General features: G+C 42.5%; 1 protein-coding gene across 2 annotated transcripts in view; it reads right to left on the bottom strand.

Annotated features, from left to right (window-relative positions):
• Positions 1-22,809, bottom strand: part of REELD1 (reeler domain containing 1) — a 189,194-nt gene that overhangs the window by 74,677 nt on the left and 91,708 nt on the right. For both annotated transcript variants that reach the window (XM_086963292.1, XM_086963293.1), the window contains exon 3: positions 16,996-17,218. In XM_086963292.1, coding sequence (XP_086819418.1) covers positions 16,996-17,218 — 223 coding nt within the window. The remainder of the gene's footprint in view (positions 1-16,995; positions 17,219-22,809) is intronic.

The following is a 22,809-nucleotide window of genomic DNA, read 5'->3' as shown; positions in this document are numbered from 1 at the left end:
TCACCCATTCTGAGAATGGACAATTTAAGTTAGACTTCAACTGCAGCAGCAGCATGTTTGTGTTACGTATATCTGCACCAGTCAGGTGTCCATGCCCATTAAACCCTTGCAAATCTGATCCTGTTGTCAAGGCACTCTCTTACCTGTCTCAGAAAGGATGCCCTGTGATGTATGTCCGCCTCCGTTGCCCTTCAGCTGTGTTGGGCACATGCGCCTGTCGGTGTTGGGGGGGGGGTTGCTGTGCACGTAGTTCATCCTCTCCGTCCACCTCTATGGGTATCCCCCTGCATGTGGCGATGTTGTGCAGGATGGCACAGACAGCAATGATCTGGCAGCAGGTCACTGGGTCGTACTGCAAGGCACCTCCAGTCTTGTGCAGTATTCGGAAGCGACTCTTGAGGATGCTGAATGTACGCTCAACCACATCCCTTGTGTTGATGTGTGCTCTGTTGTAGCTCTGCTCTTGCGGTGTAGCTGGGTTGAGGTAGGGAGAGAGTAGATATTCACGCAATGCGTATGCGTTGTCACCTGCAGGATGGGGAGAGAATGGTCATCAGCATGAATGCAAATATACATGTGGGGATGGAGTGGATGGAGAGTACGATGATGCATCAATATGTACCTAGTAGGTGTCCCTCTCCAAATTCACCGTTGATCAGGCGCCTGTGGAGGCCACAGTGACGGAATATGTAAGCGTTGTGTGTGCTCCCGGGGAATTGGGCTACAAGGTCCGTAATGATGTACTTGGCATTGCACACCACCTGCAAATTAATAGAATGATATGACTTCCGGTTGCGGAATATGTATTCGGTGGCTGATGGAGGACAGATGGGGACATGCATGCAGTCAACACACCCTATGACATGGGGGGATTGTGCCACCTGGTAGAATTCCCGTTTGGTGCGGGTCAGCTGCTGGGGGGTTGTGGGGAAGGTGATGTGGTGATTTATTAATGTCAGCATGGCCTCTAGGAACCGGTGGAAGAAGCGTGATAATGCGCTTTGCGACACGCCTCCAGTCTCAGCTATTACCCCCTGGAAGCTTCCAGACGCAAGCAGGTGCAGGCAGCATAGGACCTGCACATGGGCTGGTATGGCGTTGGTCCTACGGGTCTCGTGCTGCAGTAATGGTTCCAGTTCTGCTATTAGGCGCATGATCATGGCACGGTTGAGTCTGTACTTATCGTACACCTGTTCCTCAGTCTGCCCCAGCAAAGTGATGCGCACCCTGAAGATCCTTCCTGGATCATCCTCCTGCGCTGGGCCTGGGCATTGATCCTCCTCCTCCTAGCAAGCACGTAGAGGGCAGCCATTTTGGATGACATGTGGGGTTTCCCAGGGCATTTGTGAAGGGTTACTGATTGTCAGCACCTGCTGATGGGGTGTATTTTTTTTTCCTATCCTTCAGATTACTTTACCTCCTGATTGTGATTCCCCTTATTTTGCTCATGCTAAATAGCGATTTTTGGGTTTTTCAGTATTAGCGACTTTTCATGCATTCCATTGTGATTCTTTAATAGCTATTCGGTATTTCCGAGGTCAGCTTTGGTGTTCGTTATTTCCGATTGTCTGATTTGCGATTCAGTAATTTACCGCGGGGGTTTTTTCGCGATTCTTTATTTTTTACCGATTTTGGGTTGATGCATAGCATTTTCTGGTTTTGCGTTCGGTAACGGCCTGTTTTACCGATTCAGTGTTTTACCGCGAGGTATTTTCGTTGATGCATCTGCCAGTATATTCTTAAAAAAATGAAAAAGAGTAAGTGAAGTGGAGTGAATTGATAAAGGAAAGGAAAATGAGTAAGAAAGAACAGAAAGGTATGAGAGGAGAAAGGAAGTGAAGTAGGGGGACTGAAAGAAGGTGAGTGTTGGGGAGGAAAGTAAGGAGAAGGATAGTGAACATGGGGAATGTGGATATTCAAAGAAAATATAGAAAAGGAACGGGGGTGTGGAAGGGTAAGAAAAGATGCATTGCTGGAGTTGCATTATTTTTGTGACACACTCCAGCAATGCAGCACTTTTGCGCTTACAGATACGTCTGAAATACTGACGTATCTGTAATTACTTGCGACATAATGAGTCATATATTTAATATGATGCATGAGTAGAAGACTGAAGGCCTCACTTATGAGGCCATGCGTCACTTTTACGCCACCGGTGCGTCACTTTTTGTGACGCACCAGTGCTGTAAAAAATGCACCTTATTCAGTCATATTTACAAAGTGACGCATCTAGGTAGATGCGTCACTTTGTAAACCCCTGCGCCACATTATACCTACGTCAGGTGTAATGTATGCAAAAGGGACGTATTGACGCAAGAAAGGGTCGTAGAGGTGACGCAGTGAAATCTATGAGATATCACTGCGTCACTTTTATGACGCTGTTGCGTCCAAATCTTGCGCCTGTTTCACAGCAGGCGTAAGACAGATGCAGGCCCTTTCACATGGGCCTGGCCCCATGTGAAAGGATGCATTGCTGGAGTTGCATCATTTTTGTGACACAATCCAGCAATGCATCACTTTTGCGCTTACAGATACGTCTGAAATACTGACGTATCTGTAAGTACTTGCGACATAATACGTCATATATTTAATATGACGCATGAGTAGAAGACTGAAGGCCTCATTTATGAGGCCTGCGTCACTTTTACGCCACCGCTACGTCACTTTTTGTGACGCACCAGTGCTGTTAAAAATGCATTTTATTGAGTTATATTTACAAAGTGACGCATCTAGGTAGATGCGTCACTTTGTAAACCCCTGCGCCACATTATACCTACGTCAGTTGTAATGTATGCAAAAGGGACGTATTGACGCAAGAAAGGGTCGTAGAGGTGATGCAGTGAAATCTATGAGATATCTCTGCGTCACTTTTATGACGCTGTTGCGTCCAAATCTTGCGCCTGTTTCACAGCAGGCGTAAGACTGATGCAGGCCCTTTCACATGGGCCTGGCCCCATGTGAAAGGATGCATTGCTGGAGTTGCATCATTTTTGTGACACACTCCAGCAATGCATCACTTTTGCGCTTACAGATACATCTGAAATACTGACGTATCTGTAAGTACTTGCAACATAATACGTCATATATTTAATATGACGCATGACTAGAAGACTGAAGACTGAAGACGTCACTTTTATGCCACCGGTGCGTCACTTTTTGTGACGCACCAGTGCTGTAAAAAATGCACCTTATTGAGTCATATTTACAAACTGACGCATCTAGGTAGAGGCGTCACTTTGTAAACCCCTGTGCCACATTATACCTACGTCAGGTGTAATGTATGCAAAAGGGACGTATTGACGCAAGAAAGGGTCGTAGAGGTGACGCAGTGAAATCTATGAGATATCACTGTGTCACTTTTATGACGCTGTTGCGTCCAAATCTTGCGCCTGTTTCACAGCGGGCGTAAGACTGATGCAGGCCCTTTCACATGGGCCTGGCCCCATGTGAAAGGATGCATTGCTGGAGTTGCATCATTTTTGTGACACACTCCAGCAATGCATCACTTTTGCTCTTAAAGATACGTCTGAAATACTGACGTATCTGTAAGTACTTGCGACATAATACATCATATATTTAATATGACGCATGAGTAGAAGACTGAAGACCTCATTTATGAGGCCATGCGTCACTTTTACGCCACCGGTACGTCACTTTTTGTGACGCACCAGTGCTGTTAAAAATGCACCTTATTGAGTCATATTTACAAAGTGACGCATCTAGGTAGATGCGTCACTTTGTACTTTTACGACACCGGTACGTCACTTTTTGTGACGCATCAGCAGTGTAAAACATGCACCTTATTGAGTTATATTTACAAAGTGACGCATCTAGGTAGATGCGTCACTTTGTAAACCCCTGCGCCGCATTATACCTACGTCAGGTGTAATGTATGCAAAAGGGGCGTATTGACGCAAGAAAGGGTCGTAGAGGTGACGCAGTGAATGAACTGGGTTTTCCCCATGCTACGCTCCCCGGTCTGCTCCCCGGTGCGCGTACCGGGCGCTCCCCCCACACAAATCGAAAAAATAAAATAAAATTGTCCCGTGGGGCCCTTTTATAGCCCCCACATCAAACCTAGGGGGTCAGGGGGGGGCTACTCTGCCCCCTTATGGTCATTTCCCCCTTTGTTTTTGCCACCTCTTGTGTCTCGATCCTACCGAGACACACGGACTGTTTGGAATGTTTACAGACACCCGAGAGCCGACTTGCGTGGGGAAAACTGATTGGTTCTCGGGTGTCTGTAAACATTCGAAACAGTCCGGAGCGGCCGCCATCTTGTGTCTCGGTAGGATCGAGACACAAGAGGTGGCCAAAACAAAGGGGGAAATGACCATAAGGGGGCAGGGTAGACTCCCCCGACCCCCTAGGTTTGATGTGGGGGCTATAAAAGGGTCCCGCTGGGCAAAAAACCCCCACATTTTTTTTGATTTTCGCGGGGGGGGGGAGCGCCCGGTACACGCTCCGGGGAGCGCACCGGGGAGGGTACCATGAGGAAAAAAGAATGACATACTTTTCAAAAAATTTAGCCTTTTTTTATAAATTGGATGTAGTAGGAAGTAGAAATGTAAAAAAGTGTATGTGAAGAAGCCTAATATAATTATAATATAACAGAGAAGCCTATCTGAATCTGTAATTATAACAGAGGGACATTAAATAACTGTCAGAAAACGTTTTTACAAATGAACTTAAAGTGCCCCTTCACAAATTTATAACTTACCTTATAGAAAGGTGATGAAGATAAATGAGGAAATGTTTTAAAAGATGTATCTCAAGTAGTTGTAGTCAAAATGGCAGTGATTTCCCTCTCATTTTTAATTTATATTCATGTGCATAACAAATCAAATGTCATGAAAAAAAAGTAGGATATGAAAGTAACATTTTAATTGGTTGAAAAATCTAACACTTTCATATGTGTTTTTGTCATGTAATTTACCTCAGGATATTTAGACAGGGCTACAGCCCAAATGGCTCAATGCAATACCATCAAATGTGGGATAATGGTAGGGACTGGTATGTAGTAGGGCCTATTCTATATTTGGTGAAAGTCTGTCCAGTGGTTTTTATGTAATTTTATTTCCCACATTTTTTTGGGGAGCGCTTACCGGTGAAAAAAAAAAAACGAAAAAATCACGGGGTGCGCGCACGGTACGCGTACAGGTCCGCGTACGTACCGTACATGCACCCAGCAATTTCATTAAAAAATATTTTTTTCTTTTTTTTTGGCCTTGGGAGTCCTTCTGGGACAACCTGAGAAGGGCTAGGGGGTAAGGGGGTCTCTACCCTGCCCCCTTTTTGCGTTTTCCACTCTTGTTTTGTGCTCTCTTGTGCCTCAGTTCTACTGAGAAATGAGATGGCTGCTCAGGTGGTACCAGAAGGATATTAACATATAAAAACGTTATTCGCTAATAGAATTTGCATTTACAAAACCTAGATAGAGACTTGTATAGAACATCCCTCTAGCTGTATTTCTTTTATCATTACTCTCTCTGTGTCCTTCCCTTATGCTCACTCCTTTTTTTTTGGTTGCGCTCTCGGTGCGCTCCCCGGTACGCGTACCGGGGAGCGCACCGAAGAGAAAAGAGAATGGCAGAGTTTAAAAATTTAAGTCATTTTATATAAATGGGAGGTAGTTCTGAAAAGAACTTTTTTTTAATTGTTTTTGATGTTTTATATATATTTTTTTTTTTGTGAACATTTTTTACTTTTTTTGGTTTTTCAAAACAATTTTATATTTTTTTTTGTTTTTTTAGTACTTCGAAAAAAACAGAAGGATTTGAAAATGGCTCAACAGGAGCAAAAAAAAAACAATAAAGAATCATTGCTTTCGTTTGTGAGAGCACTTGTGGTTTTCTTCTGCTCTGTTAATTAAGGTGATACTTTTTTCACCATAAGCAATAGTAGCCCCACAATAAATACAAACTATTTTGAAGTGTGAGAATTTGCTTTGGATGTTGGGCACCATTTGACGCCCTTCAGGTGCTGCAAAAGATGATTCCGCACTTGAGGTGCTAGGCTTAGGGGTCTGTGGGTTTTCAGCCATAGCTCTCACCTGTGCTTGGGCCAAATTATATTGGGTGCCACCTCTCCATGTGGCGAATCATGGTGTGGTTGCCAAAACTATATATTTTAGCAGGATTGCCACGTGAAAGGATGTTGCTGCAAATTAGACATGTTACTTTAGGGGCATTAACTTTCTTCAGTCCTGCAGGAAACTTAAAGAATTGCCAAATGTAGTGCTCCTTTACACGAGATGGGTGGGGTTCCTCTGGTAGGAACTGTCTCTCCTGCTCCTCCTGCTCCTCTTCCTCCTCTTCGTCCTGCTCACCACCAAAAAGCAGAGGTGGTGGTAGTCCTTTTGGTGGTGGTGGTGGTGGTGGTGTTGGAGCACCAGCAGCAGCAAGTAGAGTAGCCATTATTGGTCTCTCACAAAGAAATAGCTCTTGCTCTCTCAAAGAAGAAAGTAAGAATGAGGAAAAAAGGTGGGGGCTTTCCTCATTTGGAAAAAAAAATATTAGGAACCAATGAAAAGTGTTATTTTCAGGTCACATGATCCGACGCGCTTACGCTACGCGCTCCGGGTCGCGCTCCGGAGCGCGCTTCGGGTCGCGCACCGGGAGCATACCAAGGTAAAAACTAAAAAAATATATATTATAAATATAATACATAAAAAATAGCATAACACACATATAAAATATAGTATTCTTTATAAAGAGGAATATATTTTAGAGCTAAAGATGTTTGCTATTAAAAAGCCATTGAAATTCACTGAAAAAACCATAGGTTTCAGCCCATATATAGTTAGGAATTAGCATTTAAAAAACCTTGCAAATTCACTGAAAAAACCATAGGTTATAGACCATATATAGTTAGGAATTAGCATTTACAAAACCATGAAAATTGATATTTAACACATACAGAACCAATGAAATTCACATATATAGTTAGTTGTACTAACTATATATATCGTGCACCCGCAATGCACTGCTGAAGACGTCACATATTATATCATTCATTAGATGGTCAGTGACATCACTGATGACATCTCAAATGACATCACTGATGACATCACTGATGACATCATCCACGTGACAATCACATACACCTTTTCAATTTTAAACTTCATTGATACAGCAATACAAGTATCTAAAAAGCGACTTAGAAATTCCCAGGAGCGCTCCAGGGCAAAAGTAAAGAAAAAAAAAAAAAAAAATTTGAAAAATTGTAAGGACTGGTAGCCCGATGTGCGGTTGCTATGTCTCAAGATATATGCTCCAGTTGTTTTTAAGAAAATTAACTTTTAAAAAATATATATTAGGCTACATTGGGCTATATATATGTTAGAGCCCAAATGTAGCCCAAATGTAGCCCAAATGTAGCCCAATGTAGCCCAATGTAGCCCAAAGATGGCCACCAGACACAAAAAAATACAAATGTAGCCCAAATATTAGCCAGATGTAGCGCAACTATAGCCCAATGATACCAGAGAGTTCTAAAGAACAACTAGAGCGCTAACAGTCTTACTTATAAAGTGAGACTTTTAGTTAGGAAATAGCATTAAAAAAACCTTTGAAATTCACTGAAAAAACCATAGGTTTCACACCAGTTATAGTTAGCGGGAAATTTTACTGACATAAAACCAATGAAATTCCACGTTATAGTTAGTTGGACTCACTATAACTTGCGCGCTTGCAATGCACTGCTGATGACGTCACATATTACATCACTCATGACATGGTCAGTGACATCACTTATGACATCACTGATGACACCATCCTTGTGACAAAGTGGCAGACCTCCTATCAGCATAAAATAACCTTTGACACACACATTCAAAAATAGAAACTAACATTTTAATAAAAAAGGAGAAACCAACACCAAATACAACAACTTATTAGGTAATTCCAACATCTACATACACATCCACTCATTCACCAACAGTTCTATATAGTCATTCATATATATATTCACTCATCATATGTAGTGATAGACCTATACATCCTGTTACACACCGACAGTCATCCAAAAGTTACTCACACACATATTCATACATGCAAAAAAACTATTGAACATCCATTTATTTGCATATACAGCTATACACACACTACCACTTTACTTCTAAGGAAACTTACACATACTTACTCTCTTAAACAATCACTTATAGAAACACATACTTATTTAAACAGGAACTCTTACAATCTCTCACTCTCACATATACTCACTTATATATATCAATACTCACATATACTAGATTAAAACATATGTCGTTACTGAAAAAGACAATAGTGAGACAGTCGTTTACTCACTAACACACACATATACACACTCATCCATCCATACAGTCCTGTACATATGCTGTCTTCAAAACACATACACCGGGAGCGCTCCAAAGTGAAATATAAAAAAAAAGAATATACTTTTAAAAAATATATATTATATTAATACACAATATAGGATTCATTTTTAGAAAAACATACCTTTCTAAGCTATAGATATTTGCGAAAAAATAACCTTAGAAATTCACTAAAAACACATAGGTATGAGGCCCTATAACAAGTTAGGAATTAGCAGTTAAAAACCTATGAAATTCACAGAAAAAACCATAGTTAGGAATCATCAGTGATGTCATGAGTGATGTCACTGACCATGTCATGAGTGATGTAATATGTGATGTCATCAGCAGTGCATTACACACGCAAGTTATAGTGAGTCCAACTAACTATAACGTGGGAATTTCAATGGTTTTATGTCAGTAAAATTTCCAGGTAACTATAACTGGTGTGAAACCTATGTTTTTTTCAGTGAATTTAATAGGTTTTTTAAATGCTAATTCCTAACTATAACTGGTGTGAAACCTATGGTTTTTTCAGTGAATATATATATATATATATATATATATATATCCAAACAGACAGCTGCTTCTGCTGCAACGCTGGGACCCATGGACAAGTGGCGTACACTCCGGCGAAGCAACCGGAAAATCAATATCAATCAAAGAAATTCCAATGTCGTACGCTCTCAGGAATCAAAAACACAGTCCAGAAGTGAAATAGAACCTTGGTTTATTCACACAACGCGTTTCGGCAACTTGCCTTGATCACGTGTGACAACGAATGTGAAAAAAGTGTGCCATTTACAATGTCGAATTGTCAAAACAAAGGTAGGACTATGTACAAATAAACATTGTGCGTCAGACATGTTGGAATGGTTAACTGTAGCATGTATGCATACAAATAGCTGGCATTAGGAAATCTTATAACTTGTATTCAGTTAATAAGAGCATATGTGCGGCAATAATTCATAACACTACATGCTCCCACGTGTCCTGGGAATTCATAGTTAAAAAACTCCTGCACACTGTGCTAACCCAAAATAAGACTCTGCACAGACTAACACAACGTGTCGGCCATATTGAAGTGATCAAGTTCCCCATGGCAGCATACAGTATTACTGGCATTGATCATATTGTTGCTCGTATTGATAAGGAACTGCATATGCGTGGCAATAAAATCATCCCACACACTCCAGCGCAACTTGGGTGATAATAGTATGAACCCGTGTTATTAGCGCTCCCCACGAATTAATGGAGCGGTAATACTGGTATTGACAAGTGTCCATTTGTCTACGCAACAAACATTAGTAATAAGGACTAAACATTTACGCTTGATATGAGACAATTAAGTCAAACGAACTCACAAAGGCACATTTGATCTGGGTGCTAAGGTGGATACATCAGTAAAGGCAGGATGGAAAGATCAATAAACAATTAACCCACCAGGTTAAAGCCTGCTCATGTAAAGTGCTCAGGTGCAACATGCATCTCAACAGTAGTCTGCAAGGTAGTAATACCCTGCGTATGTCCTGTATACTGAATCAAGGGGGATTCAAGGCAGAAGTTATTAATGACCAGTGTCCGTGCGGGTAGTGTATACCAGCGTAAACGTCAGTATCAAGTCTGATGTTCGTAATCCAACTCAGCATAGTCCTATTGCTGACAATAACAAAAGTGCAGAACAGGTGCGAAAACGATAACTGACCGTGAAAAAGTGCCTAAAAAAAGAAGTGCAAACCGGAACAAGTGCCAGTGACAGTGGTGCCCAATTCAGGAATCCATTCATACTGGGAAGCCCTGCCTGTACACCTGTAGATCAAATACACAAAGGTGAAAAATACAATTAAAATACTGCATTAGAAGTTTTCTAGCACACAATCGAACATGTTGGAAAAAAGCAAGTAGATAAGCAACATCAATTACAGTCCTGCGTGTAGGGCATAAATTCAGTAAGGGAGAGGAAGAGTACAATAGAAGTCACGAACCAATATGTATCACTACGATTCTACTCTAAGATGTATTTCTAGCTCCTCATCCCAGTTCAGGCCACCCGGGTGTTTACTTTGGAAGTTAATGATATGTCTTGACTCATGTTGTCTCAAGGACAACAATCTGTCACCTCCTCTGGGTTTGACCTGAACCTGTTCAATGAGCGTGTAGCTCAACAAGTTGGCATCTGAGTAATGTTTCTCCCTGAAGTGTCGTGCCACCGGATATTTAGGATCATGGTTGGTTATGGCCCTCCGATGCTCCAATATTCTTTTTTTGGCACTGCACTTGGTACTTCCTATGTACCATAGGTGACATGGACATTCTATAGCGTACACAACATAACTGGTGCTACAGGTCAGGAATTGGGTTATTTTTCTTTTGACTCCATTGTAGACAAGTTCATTTTTGTATACACTATTACTACAGGCTTTGCAGTGACTGCAGGGATAAAAACCTTGCAGGCCATGTTCAGTGGGGTCCTTGTATTGGGTGACGTCATTCCTAGATACCATATCCCTGATATTAAGATTACGTTTGTACGTTATGCTAGGACGTTCGTTGACAACATTCCCTATGATGTTGTCATGTCTCAGAATATCCCAATGTTTGGCTATGACTTTTTTAACTGTGGGCGACTGAGCGTTGAAAGTGAGTATCAACCTCGTCGTCTCATCAGTTTCTTCATGCACAGGTTCAGCCTTTTCTAGTGTTTCTTTTCTGTCTACTTTATCTGCTCTTGTGGTAGCTTGCTTGATGACCCAGTTAGGGTAGCCTCTTTCCTTGAACCTCTCTGTTATGATATCACGTTCTCTCTCAAATGCTTCCAAAGAGTTGCAGTTTATTTTGGCCCTCAGCAGTTCTCCATAAGGTATGCTCCATTTGAGCACCTCAGGATGACTGCTGAGGGCGTGCAATACGCTGTTGCCTGCAGTGTCTTTGCGAAATAATAAGGTACAAATTATGTTATTTTTAATCTCAAGTTTCACATCTAAGTATTCCACCATAGTGTTACTGATGGTTCCTGATAACTTGATGTTGTATCTATTCATATTGAGTTTGGTCAGAAAGGTCTCAGCTTGTATTTTGCTACCCCTATAGACGATAAATAAATCGTCTATATAGCGGAGCCATACCACTTCTCTGCAGAAGTCTTCTTTCAGGGTGGCACTGCCATGGATCTCCTGCTCCCAGTGTCCCATAAAAAGATTAGCGAAACTGGGAGCAAAGCAAGAACCCATGGCAGTACCATTGATCTGCCTGTAGCATACTGGAGGCTCCTGGTGGGCTAGTTGGCCCCCCGGTAGCCCCAGTATGCAAGGGGAATTAGTTCCCCCTCTGCAAATGTGCCAGGGGGCTGCGTTGCAGAGAGGTGTAAAAAGAGCATAGCCTCATTACACCTCTCTGCAAAGCAGCCCCCTGGCGCATACTGGAGGTTCCAGGTGGGCTAGTTGGCCCCCAGGGACCCCCAGTATGCAAGGGGAATTAGTTTCCCCTCTGCAAACACGCCCGGGGCTGCGTTGCAGAGAGGTGTAAAAAAAGGGTGTGGCCTCATTACACCTCTATGCAATGCAGCCCACTGGCGCATACTGGAGGTTCCAGGTGGGCTAGTTGGCCCCCAGGGACCCTCAGTATGCAAGGGGAATTAGTTCCCCCTCTGCAAACACGCCCGGGGGCTGCGTTGCAGAGAGGTGTAAAAAAGGGTGTGGCCTCATTACACCTCTCTGCAATGCAGTCCCCTGGCGCATACTGGAGATTCCAGGTGGGCTAGTTGGCCCCCAGGGACCCCTAGTATGCAAGGGGAATTAGTTCCCCCTCTGCAAATGCGCCCGGGGGCTGCGTTGCAGAGTGGTGTAAAAAAGGGTGTGGCCTCATTACACCTCTCTGCAATGCAGCCCCGCTGGCGCATACTGGAGGTTCCAGGGGGGCTAGTTGCCCCCCAGGGACCCCCAGTATGCAAGGGGAATTAGTTCCCACTCTGCAAACACGCCAGGGGGCTGTGTTGCAGAGAGGTGTAAAAACATTTTTTTTTCAATTTATATTAAAAATATGTAATGTAATTTACCAAATAATATATCTAAAAATAAATAATTTATAATAATGTAGTAAATCAGTATAAAAAATATAACAATTATTACATTTAAAAATTATCATTTACAAAACCATTGAAATTCACTGAAAAAAAAATAGGTTTCAGCCACGTTATAGTTAGGAATTAGCATTTAAAAAACCTTGCAAATTCACTGAAAAAACCATAGGTTTCACACATGTTATAGTTAGGAATTAGCATTTTAAAAACCTTTGAAATTCACTGAAAAAAACATAGGTTTCACAACAGTTATAGTTAGCTGGTCATTTTACTCATACTAAACCTTTAAATTCCCCTGTTATAGTTAGTTCAGTTAACTATAACTCGCGCGCCCGCAATGCACTGCTGATGACATTACATCTTACATCACTCATAACATGGTCAGTGCCATCACTAATGACATCACTGATGACATCTCAAATGACATCACTGATGATATCATCCTTGTGAAAGAGTGGCAGACCTCCTCTCACTCTAATATAACCTTTGATACACACATTCAAAAATAGAAACAAACATTTTCAAGAAAATGGAGATACCAATACCAGTTACAACAACCTATTCCAACATCTTCTTCCACATCCACTCATTCACCAACAGTTCTATATAGTCACTCATACATGTACTCAATCATCATATGTACTCATCCAAAGAGTTACTTACACATATACTCACACATGCAAATAAACTATCAAACATCCATTTACTTGCATATACAGCTATACACACAAACATACACATACTGACTCTCTTAAACGATCACTTATTGAAAAACATACTTAGTTATATAGGAACTCTTCAAATCTCTAACTAACATATAAACTCACTTATATACCGAATACTCACATATAGTAGTTTAACACATATGTACTTAGTCATAAAGACAGTATTGAGACAGTCATTCACTCACTAACACACCTATACACACACTCATCCACCCATACAGTCCTGCACACATGCTGTCTTCAAAACACATAAGTAATATCCCCCACCAAACCATATAAACACTGAGACACTCATAATGATACTCAAAAAACCAACTAATAACCTATATAGACACTCATGTAGCTACTCACCAACCCATGCAGCCACATATTCAAAAAATGTGTGAGACTGATACAGATATTTACATATTTAAACATTACTCACTAACCCATGTATTCACTAAGATACAATTAATCAGTCAGTTATACAATCAATTTAAAAAAAAACGCATCCATTTAGACACTTACTTGCCCATTTATTCTTCCATCGACCTTTAGATATACATATATAAAAATATTTATTTTTCAGAAAGACAAACATCCACTGGATGATGTCATCAGTGATGTCATTTGAGATGTCATCAGTGATGTCATGAGTGATGTCACTGACCATGTCATGAATGATGTAATATCTGATATCATCAGCAGTGCATTGCGGGAGCGCGAGTTATAGTTAGCTGAACTAACTATAACGGGGGAATTTCAAAGGTTTTGTATGAGTAAAATGACCAGCTAACTATAACTGGTGTGAAACCTATGGTTTTTTAAGTGAATATGTAAATATATGTATATATATATATATATATTATTGCATCAAAGAAACCTTCCCATATGAGTTTTCCTGCCGAAGTTGGGATGAAGGAGGGAGTAACTGAACTGGTGGCCTGCCCCTGACAAACAATGATGCGAGATGTGAGTTCTGCTAAAGAGTGAAATTAGTTTGAATCATAGCTTTTCCTTGTATGCATATTGGTAGATTTATTTTATTCCCACAGAGAGATGTAAAGGAAGTTTGGGAGGCATCGTTTTAACCAGGAAGACTAGAGTGTTCCCTATGAAAGTCCTGATGAAGACAAGAATTGATGCCTAATTAGCACTCTTTTGTGACAGGCCGAAACATTGACAGAATATACCATCATCCCTGTATCTAGATACCAACTTTGACAAAGAATCATTGTGGATTACTATATCAACCTGAGAGACATTAAAATTGATATGTGATCAGGTTTATTGAAAATATATTAAGAGTGTCACCTACCTATTGTTATTGGTTATGCACACACATAGAGTACCATATTCAGTTATATTGTGGAATGACTTGGTACAACAATACATACTTGTGTTTTAACCCCTTATGTTGAATCAATAAAACATTCATAGTGAATCCTACAGAACCACCCATTGTGTTGTATTGTTCCCTCATGCAAGGGCAGGATTGCAATAGCAGAGGTTGCACTGTAAATAAAGAACATTTTATTTTAAACATAGCACACAAAGCAGAGAGTGGCTGAATCCTCTTTAAATGGCTTCAGACAGCATTAGAAGAAATAAAGCAAGCGGCCCCTCGGGCTATGCAAAAGGAATACACACCACCACTAAAATCATAAGTGCAGGGGCCCCATCCATCCCGAGAAAATCTACCTCTGAAATGGGTACCTCCATCCGACCAACAGGTGCATCCTGTAGGACAGCTACAATCTCAAAGGCTTGACTTTAAATTGAATTTGCCTTAAGCCTTACTTTATCTGAAGACAGAGCTATAAAAAAACAATGGTACCGTAACTGGGTTGTACAACATGACCTCAGTCAAGGCATGCCACAGCGTAACATTTAATACAGGGCTAGTACTATTTGTAAACTTCACTATCATGCTATGTTTTGATGAGGTTTCACATTCATGCTTTTCTGAACCAGTGCTGAAATAGTCCAAGCCCTTTAGGAACACTGTTGAAATCACACATACTCATCAGTGAGAGCTATAAGCACACACCCTACCTATTAGTGTCTCAACTAATTAAACACTGGTGCCCTGAGAGAAGGTTTGTACAGGGATGTTGCCATCCCCAAGCAGAAACTACTCGTTCCCTAAAGTTTGGGATTATTGTTTCCCATTCACTGTGCCTGAAAACCCCCACCTCAGCAACTGGCTCTAGTGCTACCCCTGCATCAGTGTTGTCTGAAAGTGTTGCTTCTTCACAAAGTGGAACAGCTAACATGCACATCTTTGTGCATTTCTCAAAGGGGGCTACCCTAGGACTTTTCCTGTCCTCCCTCTGAGAGATAGAGCCCTATATCCCATTAATAGCCACATGTGAGTCACTGAAAGTCTTGTCTGGAGGCCATGCTGGTAAATTGTATACCCTAAACCTAGATAGAGAAATGACTCTGCCTATAGGGGGGTACTCTTAGCTGGAGGAGAGAAGAGATGTTAGAGCTTGCTCCATTCCTTTGAGAAAATTTCAGGAGGCCTGCCTGTTGTGTGCAAGGACAATATCTACACAAAATAAGTGTCCATCTACATTATAATTTACTATCACTTGAATAAAATTCCCGACATTCTGAGACCAGTTATAGCTTTTGACATCAAGCATAGCAACTGTCCCTGATTGGCTAAGCAACATCTGGTAGTGTTACACCACCGTGGAGTCAGACACTGTAAATATTATGGGTCTTTGTTTACTGAGGGCCTGGACTACGTATCTGAAAACCGGGAAAAATGCATTTGTGTTTGGTTAGTTCCCTTGAAATGGTCAAGTGCCTCAAAAGACAAAAATGGCTGGTTTGCTTGTAGCCACCTGACATGAACTTTCATGTAAGCTGAAACAGAAAACCAGTTGATCTTTGGGGACATTCTGTGCGCCAGCACAAAGAAAAAGACTGGGACCAGTTGAAGACACTGGAGCTACCTTCCTTTGGGAAACAGGACCACTCTTTAGGATTGAGGAAGAGGGCCTATATTTGCATGGACCAAAGGAATAGGTAAACTTATTTATGTGCTGGTGACCTGTCTTGACTCAGCTTGAAAAACTACTAAATCCCAATTGCTATAAGCATAGGATTGAGGACCTGTTGCCTGAAGACAAGGAGCCTCCTGGGGAGCATGGGTGATGCTGCTGCTGCCCAAGCTAACACGAGAAGTACACCAAAGAAAAAATTGTGTTTGCTGTCTCTCTTATCAATATTCTTTTGGGAGAGACAGAAAGAAACTTCCATTCATGGTTGTGAGGTGAGAATTAACACCTCAAAAACCTCAGTGGTGAAGTGCTGAAATTAGCAAGTTGCTTTAAGCACTTTTTCTGAAAACTGAAGGCCAAATAGGAAAATTCAGACTTCAGAGAATTTTAAGTAGCAGCCAATACATTTTAATCTTAGAGGAAGCTTAGTGTAAACGTATGACCACTATTGAGTTGACAGCATTCTGTACAGTCATGTACAGTAATGTAGATTATGTATGTGTGGTTGCCTTATGATTCGTCTTAAGAAGTGGCAGGATGCTTAACTTGTGACCAGTGCAAAAACTGAATTATGTTTAGTGCCCTCAAAAACTGACCTCTCTAGATCTGGTATTCATTCTGCTGACACATGTAGGCAATCACCAACTCATCTCTCCTTCAAGTATCCCCTACTTAAACCATGAAAACTATGGAAACTAGAAAGTCTTCAGCCCCTCTCTGATTCTTTCAGTGTGTGTCTGGCCTCCTTCAGTGAAACTGGTGGACTACGAGTCTTCACGCATGGGAGTCTCCTCATGGTCAGATATTTTGGGTAGATTTGCATTCCACAAATGTCTTGTAGATACATACCAGTCATCTAATTCTTACCAGAATTTGATATCACCAATGGGTTTATCGGGTGCTCGCCATACAAACGAAAGGTTCCTCTTCAAAGCCTTATCCGAATGAGTAACGGCATCACCATCCTTAAAGCAGCCTAGCTGTTTTGATCCCGGAGGTATATAAACAAAGGTTCCAGCAATTTGGTCATTCGACACTGTGCGAGCCTGTAGCAGAAAGCCCATGAAATCGCGGGTACTTCGTACAGATACTAAAATAGAATGTAAAAGGCAAGGTTTAATCATTAAAGTAACCTCAGATAATCTAGACTTCTCATTGGCATTTTAATTTGAAAACAAAGGCTTACAATTTCAATGCTCATAGGAATGTTGGGATGGTTTGTTCTGAAGGACAAAAAATTGACCGAAACAGTCACGCCCATGCCTATAAAACTACTGCTGAACAGTTATTCTTTTATGAGTCTCAAAGTATTGTTTAACATCATTGTAAATAAGGTCGATCTTTTGACTTTCCAATAGAATTGTTTTATGATATGTGATGCGATTAAAGCTTGCTGGCAACTATTTGCTTCTTCTAATCTCTTTCCCTGCGCATTTTAACCTACCCAATTTGTGTGGCAGATGTTTCATAAATTCTGTCATTCCTCTTCCATAGAATATAATTTATTCTAATGGGTAGGATCTAAAGCATAGCATCCTGACGCATTCACAGGTCTACTCTACCAGTATTGGTAAATCTGGAAATGCTTCAGGATCCATTGGTGGATGCATGGGAACAACTATAACACAGAAAGCTCCTCTGGTCTGTATCTAGACGCAAAATGTCTGTGGATAACAGATAGATGTCTCACAAAATCTCCATTAGGGAGAAATCCCTTAAAGGACGAATACCCTCACACACCATAGGTGTCATGCTTCATCGTATGGGTTTCTCCTCCCAATGGGAAAACCTTGTACCATTGAGGGCTACAACCTCCTCAATGTGATGCAGGAGTTTAAGGATGTTTTTGAGATGTTTCTATTCTAGCAAGGATGCTGAAATTCCATAGATGTATGGTGGTGTAGTGAGGACGCAGCGCTAATGTGAGGTGCTCCAAGAAAGTGGTGAAATTAAAACTACCACCTGGTGCAGAAATGATTCTTTATTTGCTTGCTCACACCGGGAGAGTTAAAAACAGTGCAGCGAGCAGTATGAACTTAAACTGCCCAATATTATGATAAGGTCGACATGTTTCAGCCTAAGTGTTCCCAAACAGTATCTAGGCTTTCATCAGGATCAAAAAATTAAGAAGCTGCTGCTGTATGTAAGTAAAAACAGGAAAATAAGATAGTGATACCAAACTAGTAATCCCATTATTGTGGTCGGATTTGACTGGATGTACCTGCAATGCATGGGAACACCCATGTGCAAACACAACAGGTGATGGACCGAATGTGGATCAATGTCACACACTCAACCCAGTCCAAAGATCTGGGCCCAAATCCATCGTTATTTTGCACTCCACACCACCCTGGGTTAGACAATGGCAATATGCAAATCAGCTCTGACCCTGTGCCCCATGGGAACAGTCCAGTCCGAACTACAAAAGCAATGTCCTTCCCAGAACGGAATCAAGCATCCGAGGACCGGACCGGTTTCGAGGTAACACCTCTCATCAGCCCGGCTAGCTTGACTCCAGTGGTGTGGAGTGCCTGGGACCCACGTCTGGGCATCCCCAGCGCACTTAGGGCGGAATATGCAAACACAACAGGTGATGGACCGAATGTGGATCAATGTCACACACTCAACCCAGTCCAAAGATCTGGGCCCAAATCCATCGTTATTTTGCACTCCACACCACCCTGGGTTAGACAATGGCGATATGCAAATCAGCTCTGACCCTGTGCCCCATGGGAACAGTCCAGTCCGAACTACAAAAGCCATGTCCTTCCCAGAACGGAATCAAGCATCCGAGGACCGGACCGGTTTCGAGGTAACACCTCTCATCAGCCCGGCTAGCTTGACTCCAGTGGTGTGGAGTGCCTGGGACCCACGTCTGGGCATCCCCAGCGCACTTAGGGCGGAATATGCAAACACAACAGGTGATGGACCGAATGTGGATCAATGTCACACACTCAACCCAGTCCAAAGATCTGGGCCCAAATCCATCGTTATTTTGCACTCCACACCACCCTGGGTTAGACAATGGCGATATGCAAATCAGCTCTGACCCTGTGCCCCATGGGAACAGTCCAGTCCGAACTACAAAAGCCATGTCCTTCCCAGAACGGAATCAAGCATCCGAGGACCGGACCGGTTTCGAGGTAACACCTCTCATCAGCCCGGCTAGCTTGACTCCAGTGGTGTGGAGTGCCTGGGACCCACGTCTGGGCATCCCCAGCGCACTTAGGGCGGAATATGCAAACACAACAGGTGATGGACCGAATGTGGATCAATGTCACACACTCAACCCAGTCCAAAGATCTGGGCCCAAATCCATCGTTATTTTGCACTCCACACCACCCTGGGTTAGACAATGGCGATATGCAAATCAGCTCTGACCCTGTGCCCCACAGTCCAGTCCGAACTACAAAAGCCATGTCCTTCCCAGAACGGAATCAAGCATCCGAGGACCGGACCGGTTTCGAGGTAACACCTCTCATCAGCCTGGCTAGCTTGACTCCAGTGGTGTGGAGTGCCTGGGACCCATGTCTGGGCATCCCTAGCGCACTTAGGGCGGAATATGCAAACACAACAGGTGATGGACCGAATGTGGATCAATGTCACACACTCAACCCAGTCCAAAGATCTGGGCCCAAATCCATCGTTATTTTGCACTCCACACCACCCTGGGTTAGACAATGGCGGTATGCAAATCAGCTCTGACCCTGTGCCCCATGGGAACAGTCCAGTCCGAACTACAAAAGCCATGTACTTCCCAGAACGGAATCAAGCATCCGAGGACCGGACCGGTTTCGAGGTAACACCTCTCATCAGCCCGGCTAGCTTGACTCCAGTGGTGTGGAGTGCCTGAGACCCACGTCTGGGCATCCCAAGCGCACTTAGGGCGGAATATGCAAACACAACAGGTGATGGACCGAATGTGGATCAATGTCACACACTCAACCCAGTCCAAAGATCTGGGCCCAAATCCATCGTTATTTTGCACTCCACACCACCATGGGTTAGACAATGGCGATATGCAAATCAGCTCTGACCCTGTGCCCCATGGGAACAGTCCAGTCCGAACTACAAAAGCCATGTCCTTCCCAGAACGGAATCAAGCATCCGAGGACCGGACAGGTTTCGAGGTAACACCTCTCATCAGCCCGGCTAGCTTGACTCCAGTGGTGTGGAGTGCCTGGGACCCACGTCTGGGCATCCCCAGCGCACTTAGGGCGGAATATGCAAACACAACAGGTGATGGACCCTATCGTGGATCAATGTCACAAACTCAACCCAGTCCAAAGATCTGGGCCCAAATCCATTGTTATTTTGCCCTCCACACCACCCTGGGTTAGACAATGGCGATATGCAAATCAGCTCTGACCCTGTGCCCCATGGGAATAGTCCAGTCCGAACTACAAAAGCCATGTCCTTCCCAGAACGGAATCAAGCATCCGAGGACCGGACCGGTTTCGAGGTAACACCTCTCATCAGCCCGGCTAGCTTGACTCCAGAGGTGTGGAGTGCCTGGGACCCACGTCTGGGCATCCCCAGCGCACTTAGGGCGGAATATGCAAACACAACAGGTGATGGACCGAATGTGGATCAATGTCACACACTCAACCCAGTCCAAAGATCTGGGTCTCATCTCCCTGGGGCAGAGTTATGCTTGGCAGCGAATTGTACTGCATTGCATTACTCCAGATTTTCCAGGCAGCGGCACGCAAGGTGCCCTTGTTTGGCTTGGTAAATCTCATTATAGGTTTTGTGTCGCCCTCCACACACTTGTGTGGTGCAAGGACGACGCAAAACCCTTGATAAATATATCCCTGAATATGTCTTCCATCTACAATGGGTTACAGCTCTACCTGAATGGCTTTTTTATGACCATTGAAGAAATAGCTTATTCAGCAGGATGTTTTCTTTACTTCCTCTGCACGGACTCAAATCTCCCGCTCCACTATAAAGATCACTGCATTACAAAATACTCTGGAACCCGGAAAAAAGCAGATCTTTAAAATCTGGTCAGAAACTGCCCTATTGTTGGAAGCCACTCTCATGAGATCTCATTCTATGCAATTAGGTTTCCTCATCACTATTCCCAACTGGAACAAATTATTGAGTCCATTGAAGGAGAATGAAGACCACTTTAAATATATATTTTACCACATGTTTTCATGTGTAATGCAATTTATGGGACTAATTCCTAAATCTTTAAGGGGCAGCTCGTATATATAATGAGCAGTTCTGGACAAAAATGCTCTATGTAAGTCGACAACAAAATTCTAAGCAGTTTTGGGCCCAAATTAATGTTTTATCCAATGGAGAAAATCTGCATTTCAACTCTGATATAACCGAGTATGTATGGCGAGCTCACATAGAAGCTACATATAATCCACAGACAGCCCCCAAAGCTACCACTGAAAACGAAATACGGAAGGCGATATAACCAAACCACAGTACCCTCAGTGAGATTCCAACAAGAGAGCAGAGGAAGGCAGAGACACTGAAACCAACCTCGCAGGCCCTAAACCACACGACTAGCAAGCCGTACCTGAAACATCACATTAATTTACAAGAAAAACAAATGGAAGGAAAATTACAGCAAGACCATCCAGAAACACCAGGGTCAGATCAATACTTTGTCGACAGCCAGATCACACAAAAACAAGTAATGAATACAATAAAAAAAACAGAGATCAGATGGACCGCCGGGACCTAATGGTCTGCCTAACGCCCTATTCAAAAAAGACATACCATTTTGGTCCAATCATCTAGCCATACTGTTTGACAATGTTTTGGAATCCCATACTATACCCGATTCCTGGCGAGGAAGCATATTGCATCCAATATTTAAATCAGTGGCTCGTGCAAATCCCTTAAACTACAGGTTAATAGCCCTCATAGATGTCGAGGCAAACATTTACGCTGCAAACCTGCTTATAGATCTAGAAGATTGGGTTGATAATACCAAACTGATCCCCAACACACAGACAGGCTTTAGAGACGGAATGGGCACTTTAGCAAACATATCCGCTGTTACACTCCTGGCTAACCAATCTATTACAAATTCTAAAGTATTGTATGCGTGTTTCGTGGATCTCAAGGCGGCCTTTGATAAGGTCTCTAGACAAGCCTTGTGGGCAGAAATGGAATCCTGAGGTGCACCCACAAACCTATTGAATGCAATAATCAACCTTTACTCAAAAACATGGGTTCAAATAAAAATGGGAGATGGTTGAAGTCTAACAAACACAATCACTACCACCAATGGCCTAAAACAGGGGTGCGTTTTGGCCCCCTGTCTATTTAATATATATACAGCTGATCTAGACTATCACCTACGTTCAACATTAGGTGATCCTCCAAAACTGGGGAATGTGAGAACAGTAAGTTTTAAATATGCAGATGATATTGTGCTGCTCTCCCAAACGCCTCGTGGCCTACAACAACTGATAAACAAATTGGTAGAACACACAGACCTAAACCAACTACAGATAAAATTTAAAAAACAAAGGTCATGTGTTTTTCTAGTCCACAGAAAAAAATACCAAAATTCACTTGGACGATCAACAGCAACAGCTTGGACCGGAGGGGACATACAAGTATTTGGGATTCATTTTGGATTGCCACCTTAATTACAAGCAACACCAAGAACACCGGAAAACAAAAGCTAAACAACTATTATTTGCATTT

This window comes from Lissotriton vulgaris, chromosome 3_1 (assembly GCF_964263255.1).
Source record: "Lissotriton vulgaris chromosome 3_1, aLisVul1.2, whole genome shotgun sequence".
NCBI lineage: Eukaryota > Metazoa > Chordata > Amphibia > Caudata > Salamandridae > Lissotriton > Lissotriton vulgaris.
Note: the sequence above shows the minus strand (reverse complement) of the source record. Positions and strands in the feature narration are given on the sequence as shown.